This window comes from Chrysochloris asiatica, unplaced genomic scaffold, assembly GCF_000296735.1.
Source record: "Chrysochloris asiatica unplaced genomic scaffold, ChrAsi1.0 scaffold00016, whole genome shotgun sequence".
In the NCBI taxonomy this organism is placed as follows: Eukaryota; Metazoa; Chordata; class Mammalia; order Afrosoricida; family Chrysochloridae; genus Chrysochloris; species Chrysochloris asiatica.
This window is the reverse complement of record NW_006408534.1, coordinates 12,579,663-12,588,289: the sequence shown is the minus strand read 5'-3', so window position 1 is coordinate 12,588,289 and position 8,627 is coordinate 12,579,663. Positions and strand designations below refer to the sequence as shown.

The following is an 8,627-nucleotide window of genomic DNA, read 5'->3' as shown; positions in this document are numbered from 1 at the left end:
AGGGGGCCTACACTTACCAGAGCAGTATAGACAGCACAGACCAGGCCTATGGTCAGCACTGACAGCCACAGATCAAAGCCAGTCACTGTAAGTAAATAAAAGTCATACTCAGATCTCTGGAAGTGTCCAAGTGGAGAAGGCAGCAAAGCTCTGATAAAGACAGCCATTGCTCATTAAAGATGAAATCAATCATTTACAACAAGGGAAAAAAGGTCTGCAGACTACACTAGAAGGTGGTGATTAACCAATTCAAATAAGGTAAGGAGATTTTTTTATTAGTTTTCTAGTGTAGTAAGCTAAGACTGTTTCCTCCTCTTCAGGGACCAGTCCATTTGCCTCTGCAGTATAGCTTGCCTGTCAGTTTCCCCCAATTGCCCCTTCCAAAGGAGTTTTCCCAGTCCAACATGACTGGAAGGCAAGGTGGTGACTCCTTACCTGCATTGAGGGCCAATGATGGTGCATACAGCACAACTCCCATGTAGATCACCTGTTTAGTGCAAAGGAAAATGTGATGGGGTGTTGGGGTTAGAATAGGAAGAGAGAAAAGGCAGGCCACCATCCAGCTCCAACATCACAATGGCTTCCCCTCACACCTCCTGACCCCAAGTCTGAAAACAGAAATGATCCTATCTGTACAGCAATGCCTAAGCTCAAATGCCTCCAACATGTCTCTGGCTCAAATTTTATCCTCCTTTCACTTACCATCTGAAAGATGAAGGTCAAGGTTCCACAAACCCGCACTGTTTTATTGAATCGGAGCTCCAGGTACTGGGCAAGAGTACATAAGAAAAAAAATTATTTCTCCCCAAATAGTACCCACAATTTACACATAACTTCTCTGAAGAGGACCATGAAGGAATGTCAGATTCTGTCCACTCTAGGCCCCCTTCAGGATAGCATCTCCACCCTCACCCGACCCAGTGAGAATCTATAAACACTGAGACTGAGGTTCCAGATTCATCACATGCACCCTGTTCCTATTCTCTATCCCAAACCCTGGTAACCCCACTTGCTTCACCTTCCTCCCCACTCACCTCATAAGCACTGGTAAGATGCAGACGGTAGAAGACAGGGATGAAGATATGGGCAGGGATCAGGAGCCCCAGAAAATAGGAGCAGCCCAGGAACCAATATTGGGTGCCAAATCGATAGATTTCAGATGGTACACCCAGGAGAGCCACAGCTGACTGGAAGGTGGCCAGCAGGGACAATGCCACAGGAAAGCAGCCCATCTTGCGGTCCGCCAGCAGCAGCTGGCCAATGGTATGCTGGCCCCAGCCTCGACAGGCGTGATAAAGCCCAATGGCAAGGGACAGAACCAGCAGCAGGACAAGCACCACATAGTCCACAAAGGAGAAGGTGGATGTGACCACATCTGTGTTCGAGGTTGTGAGGGAGGGAGCTGTGGTGGTCATTTCCATAGTCATATCCACACTGTGTCCTTGACCTGTAGCCACTTACTGCTATAGGTTTTGGGCTGCTACCTGGATCAGTCTCAGTCTTCCTCTTCCTGGGTGAGCTGCAAAGGAATCAGCTCCTAGTCAGACACATCTTACTTACATGGCCACCCACCCTTGGGTCTCATACCCCACACCCATCGGACTTGGATTAGCCAACTTGGTAGTAGCACTTGCAAGTCTGGAAGACCTGGTTTGTGTAGTAGGAGGGAGGGTGGTAGGGAGGCAGAACAGTAAGACAGTAAGAAGACAATTACTTGGCCAAAACCTTGGGTGTCTCTACCACAATAAGAAGAAGAAGAAGAAGAAAAAAAAATCAGCCCTGTGTCAAGTTTCCTCTCAGAACAAGAATTCCCTGCCCCTACTCACAGGCAGACATAGGTACCATAATTCACTAAGCCAAGAGCCCAGTCCGGCGCCATAGCCCAGCAGGGAAAATAAACAGAGACTAACATCATGGAAGAACCAACTCCACGGCACATATCAACAACAAAACAGCACATATGTAATCCACCATCTCCCTGACCTCAGCCCCCACCTCCCATTATTCTGTATCACCCTTCCTAACAACACCCCTTCTCAGCCCTGAGCACCACTAGGACGTCTTTATGACAACCCCAAAATGTCACTCCAGGCATTCTCGGGTCACCGTCTCAGTGTTCCTCCTCATCTTCCTCACCATCACTAGTAAGCCCTGCTACCCAGCTCTCAGCCCCTCTACCTGGTACAACAAAGTCATTGGCATTTCTGGAACAGTAAACCCAGTGCCATCAAGTCAGCCACTCACAGTAACCTACAGGACAGAGGAGAACTGCTCCCTAGGGTTTCTGAGACTGTAAATCGTTTCGGAGGCCGAAAGTCTCATTTATCTCCCATGGATTGGCTGCTGACCTTTCAGTTAGCAGTCCATTGCTTAACCCACTGTGCCAACAACACTGAAGGGTTGTTAAGTGTCAATGAGTCGGTTCTAACCCATAGCAACCCTGTATAGGGTTTCTGAGGAGCTTGAACCACTGACCTTACAGTTCAAATGGCTTTGCAGTCTGGTGCATTAACCCACAGCATCACACCAGGGGGAAGGGTAAGAGTGTTCAAAAGTGGGTAGCAAAGCAGGGTGACATGTTGGAGCCTGGGTTTCAGGGTTAGGATTACAAGGTCACCTTGGTGAGAAGCAAACCAGCCAGGAAAAGTGATCCTATCCTGCCATGGGCAAACACCTACATGAGACACAATCCCTGTTCTGAAGCAGAGCTGCCTGAAGCTTGGCAGAAGCTGAGGGTCTAGCTTTATACGTAGCTGAGGTGAGACTGGGAATTGTGGGAGTGACAAAGCTTAGAATTTTGATCCCTTCAGGAAACTAATTCCTATGATCCAAATGGCTCTATCATGGGAGCCAGGTACCTATGGGCCTAACACCAGTTCTGCCCTAGAGGCTCTAGAATGCATTCAGCAGCATTCCTAAAAGGATTAAGCTTTTGCTGTAAGTCACACTTGGCTGTCTGGTTGCTGAAGCTGGAAAAGGAGTAGCTGAGAGAAAGCAGGAAAGTTGCTTTCTGACTCTAGCTCAAAGAACATACCGCATTATGCTTAGAAAAACAAGGACAGAGTTATTGTATTTCAAGATTTAAAGAATTGATCATTGGATCAATATCATTACACCCTCATTTCACAGAGCAAGAAACTGAGTCTCAGAAAATTTAGTGACTTTCCTAAAAACACAGCCAATTATTGTCAGCGGCCAAATAAGAACTCAAGTCTAATGATTCCCCATCCACCCTGTTTTCCATTTATACTATATTGTCTTCCTCTGGGCCATTTTACCCACACATGTGCATATGGCCTTGAGTTCCTTTTTGGTGGCTAGGCCAGAAGACCAGAAGAAGCTGATGATCAGAAGTGACCTCCTTGTCGCTTCTGATCATCAGCTAGCTGAGCCCCTGCTCCAAATGGTCCCAGGTTGGAATTCCCATCATTATATTCTTCCTAGTTAGGATGAATCCTGGTTGAGTCCTGGTGTGGCACTGTGGGTTAATGCGCTGGACTGCAAAGTAAGTTTGAGCCACAAGATCGGCAGTTCAAGATCACCAGCTGTTCCTTGGAAACCCTATACAGGGTTGCTGTGGGTTGGAACTGACTTGAAGTCACTTAACAGCAGGATAAATAGAATGAACTTGTTTAGGCCTCTTTGGGAGACCAGCAGTAATTTCCCTTGCTTTACCCAACCTACTGTAGAATTGCATTAAAACCTCTGTATCAACTCCATCAATGCCTGCTGTAGCCATCCCATTTCTCCGTAACCATATAAAAATCTCTTTCCTATTGGTGTAAGTTCTATCCCAATTGCTTCTTCCTAGTCTATTAATTACCTTTGTGGTGCTATAGGATAAGCACTAGATTGCCATGTCAGTATTAACCTCAAGGTCAACAGTTCAAATATACCAGCTGGTCCTCAGAAATCCAGGCACATTATGAGTCAAAAGTGACTTCACAGCATTTAACAGCTGTCTTTTGCATTTGTAAAACCCAAACGGGGAAGTTGTGCCACCAATTTCAACATGGCTTTTCAGATTACTGCTTCTCAGTAGTAAGGTTACATGGGGTGCCCGCAAAGAAGGGGCCCCTTGATTACCATATCTGTCATGACCTGTGTAAAGGGCATACTCGTTAGATGAATATTATGGTCACCATAAGCCATTCCAACGTTGCTTCCATAAGCAGCACATTAGTTGCTTTCTCTGGGGTCCTCCATTGAGTATTTAGAGAGTGAAAGGAACAATTACCCTACTCAGGGTAAACAGATTTTATTACAAATTTTATCCAGTCTACTAGGCTGGCTGTCCCATCTGGGTTAACCTTTCATGTAAATGGATCTAGTATTACCATTTGTAACTATTCCATGGTGACTTGTAGGTCTTGCATCAACCCAAACATATTCTTCCACTCTGTAGCATTCAAAGCTAAAGACACTGTCCTAACTTAGTTGATCTCGCAATACGTTTGAAAACCATTATGTTCCTCAGGAAACTCACAATAAAAATCTACAAACTGAAGCAATTCATTTACACTATATATACCTCCTGGTTTCAGTTCTTTCGTGGTTTTTACCCATCCCTTCTTAGTCACCAGAGGTTGTAGGGGTACTTCCTGTTTTAACCCAATTTTTCCTTTCCAAGTCAGGTCTAACACAAGTGGTTGGAACTGATTTAACCAGTTCTCAGCTTGGTTCAGTGCTACCATTGACTCCTGCATTCTTTTTCCTTGCCATTACAGCTACTGCTAATAATAAAAACCGTATTTTCATATGCATCCAACTAGCTAATTTATCTGGACTTAAATCTATATCTACCAATCCTATATGTCATGAATAGCTTTTGCCTTTGGTAAGTGATTGTAACACAGCAGTTGCTTCAATCATGGGTGATTTGTATCCCATCCAGAAACCAAAAGTTCCTTGTTCTGCTTATCCCCTTTTCTCCAAAACCACATATCACAGTCAGTCAGGGCAATTGCAGCAAGCACCACCATTCTAACACCAACCAAACAATTTCTTTTATAAAAATCAACACAAGGCTGGTCCCTATGAATTGGAGGTTAAAAGTATCCCAACTTTTCCAACACGTTATGCCCCCTCCACAGTCAGGCTGCTAACCTCAAAGTTAGCAGTTCGAAACTACCAGCTGTCTCACCAGAGAAAGATGAGGCTTTCTGCTCCCATAGATTTACAGTCTTGGAAATCCTATGCAGGGTTGCTGTATATTGGAACCAACTCCATGGCACACCACCATCACCACAGTCCTTGATATCAATCAACACTCCTCCCTTCCCTCAAGTACCAGGGTTCTGCAACATGCTGCAATGCCTCACAAAACTCACAACTGTGAAAAAAAAATGGCTCACAAAATTATGGAGACTGGCAACCCCCAAACCTGTAGTTCTGAGACACAATGGAGCAATCTTCTCACCTACACAGTTGTAGGAGCTGAGGAACCCAAATCGATGACAGGTCAGAGGAGAGGCTGTTGATAATGTTGAGGCTTCAGGAGCTGGTGAATCAGGTCAGGTGATGGGCCGAAAGTCCCCCGAACTGGAAGATGCAATGAGCCAGATGCAAGATCCAGGACAAGTGTGTAAGCTTTTCAAAGCAGTCTTATATACTGGAGTCAGACCATGCCCCCAAAGGAAACTAAGGGTGGTGAGTTGAGTCACACCCTCTACTAAGGTGGGGCATTCTTAATCCTTAGATCCACTGTAATCTTTATTCCTTCTTGTTGATAGCAACCCTTTATAGGATTTCCAAGGAATTGTCAATGTTTCTGTTCAAACCACCTTGAGGTGGAGTGCTTATCCTACAGCATCACACCAGGATTTCATTCCTTACCGCATCTTAATCTTAACTCCTCAGCAAATCATTTCAAAATGGGCACAAAATCATAGGCATAGAGGCTAGGATTTCAATGCCCCCATTTAGCATGTCCAATCCATACTGGCCTAGGGGCAGACTTACACTCCTTCCATTTTACAGTATCAGGTAGAAGGAGTTAGAATAATATCCAATTAGACAAAATACCCACACCAATAATATATTCAGGTAATACTTCACACAAGATCTACCTTATTGAGAATGTCCCCACCTTAGTTGAGGGTGTGACTCAAGTCATCACCCTTAGTTTCCTTTGGGAGCATCTATGTTTAAATATTCCAAATCTCATCTGAACTTTCACCTTAGTTCCATCAACCATTGATCCCATATTCCCCAGGTTTAACCTTTGTTGTTGTTAAGTGCTGTTCAGTAGGTTCTGACTCATAGTGACTCAATATAGGATTCGTGGTGTGGTGCTGTAGGATAAACACAAGACCTCAAGGTCAGTTTTTCAAACTCACCAGATGTTCCTTGGAAAACCAATACAGGGTCGGTATGAATCGAATCTACTCAATGGCACTTAACAATAAGGTTGGTTTGAACCACAAGGTCAGCAGTTCAATCTCACCAGTCATTCCTCAGAAACCTATACAGGGTTGCTATGAGTTGGAACTGACTCAGGGGTACTTAGCCCCACCTTAATCTTTACTCCTTAGCAACTCATTTCAAAATGGCTCTACAATCACAGGCATGGAGGCTTGGATTTACAATATCTCACAAAATGCAGAGATTTGGCTAGAAGGGCCAGAATAAACAATTAGCTGCTCTGCAACTTTAGAGGTCTTATTTTGCAAATTTCCCAATGCAATATGCAGTTTGATTTCTCAGCTACTGCTTCCATGGGTTTTGATTGTAGAACCAAGAAAATGAAATTCTTGAAATGAAAGCTTCAATCTTTTCTCCATTCATCGGGATGTTGCTTACTGGTCTAGTTGTGAGGATTTTTGTTTTCTTTATGTTAAGATGCAACACACACTGAAGACTGTAGTCTTTGATCTTCGTCAGTAAACATTTAAATTCTTAATTAGTAAGTACTTAATACTTAAGGAAGACCATAGAAGAATTGATGCCTTTAAGTTATGGTGCTGGAAAAGAATATTAAAAGTGCCATGGTCTGCCAAAAGAAACAACAGATCTGTTTTGGAAGAAGTGTAGCCAGAGTGCTCCTTAGAGGCCAAGATGGCCAAACTTTGTCTCTCATACTTTGGACATATTGTCAGGAGGGACCAGTCTCTGGAGAAGGATATCATGTTTGGTAAGATGGAGGGTCAGAGAAAAAGAGCAAGACCCCCAACGAGATAGACTGGCCAGGTGGCAGCATTGATGGACTAAAGTGTGGCAACCATAGTGAGGTTGACCCAGGATCAGACATTGTTTCATTCTGCTGTGCATGAGGTCACTATGAATCGGTGCCAAATCGATGGCACCTAACAACAACAAATCCTCTTCACTTTCAGCAAGCTAAGTGTGTCATCGTCATATCGCAAGTTGTTAGTGAACCATCCTCCAACACTGATGCCTTATTCTTCTTCATCTGGCCCAGCTTCTTGGATCATTAGCTGCGCACACAGACTGAATAAGGTGAAATGATACATTTCCTGATTTTAAGTCACTCAGTATCCTCTTGTTCTGTTTGAATGACCACTTCTTGGTCTATGTACAGGTTATGCATGAGCACAATCAAGTGTTCTGCAATTCCCATACTTCACAATGCTATTCATAGTTGTTCCACACAGTCAAATATCAAGTATTTATGCAAACTGACCTACCATCCATCTGTCAGTTTGTCATACTGTGGTGGTTTGTGTGTTTCTGTGATTCTGGAAGCTATGCCACTGGTATTTTAAATACCAGCAGGGTCACCCATTGTGGACAGGTTTCAGATGGGCTTACAGACTAAGACAGACTAGGAAGAAGAAGAGGGACTACTTTTGAATTCTTAGTCATTGAAAACATTATGAATAGCAGTGGAACTCTGTCAGATAGAACCAGGATATTGAATATTGAAACATGATGAAGAGCACCAGGATATTGTAAGATATAGTGCCAGAAAATGAGCCCCTCAGGTTAGAAGTCACTCAAAATACAACTGGGGAAGAGCTGCCTCCTCAAAGCAGAGCTGACGTGATTATGCAAATGGAATAAAAGCCTTTGGGACCTTCATTGATGGGACACAACTCAAAATGAGGAGAAAAAGCTATAAACATTCATTAATTAATTGGAATATGGAATATACAATATATGAATCTAAGAAAATTAGAAATTGTCTAAAATAAATTAGAATGCATAAACATCAATATCCTAGGCTTTAGTGAATTGAAATGGACTGGTATTGGCCATTTTGATTCTGACAAGCACCTGATTTACTATGCCGGAATGACAATTTGAGAAGGAATGGTGTCACAATCATCATCTTAAAGTACAACATAGTCTGTGACAGGATAATATCCATATGCCTACAGTTAATACCACTACTATTCAAATTTACACACCCACCACTAAAGTCCGTGATGATGAAATTGAAGAATTCTACCAACTTCTTCAGTCTGAAACTCATCAAACACATGCAATCAAGATGTATTGATGATTACTGTTGATTGGAATGCAAAGGTTGAAAACGAAGAGGAAGGATCAGTAGTTGGAAAACTTGGCCTTGGTAATAGAAAAGATGCTGGAGCTCTCATGACAGAATTTTGCAAGATCAATGACTTCTTCATTGCAAATACCTTTTTAAAACAACATAAAAGATG

The 8,627-nt window shown here is 43.2% G+C and overlaps 1 protein-coding gene across 1 annotated transcript in view; it reads right to left on the bottom strand.

Annotated features, from left to right (window-relative positions):
• The window catches only part of LOC102838891 (sodium-dependent multivitamin transporter-like), a 6,369-nt gene extending 4,942 nt beyond the window's left edge, over positions 1-1,427 (bottom strand). The window contains exons 1-4 of the mRNA XM_006835291.1: positions 1,035-1,427; positions 703-768; positions 436-487; positions 18-85 (exon numbers count right to left, since the gene is read on the bottom strand). Coding sequence (XP_006835354.1) covers positions 18-85; positions 436-487; positions 703-768; positions 1,035-1,427 — 579 coding nt within the window. The remainder of the gene's footprint in view (positions 1-17; positions 86-435; positions 488-702; positions 769-1,034) is intronic.
• Between the last annotated feature and the right edge of the window lie 7,200 nt (positions 1,428-8,627).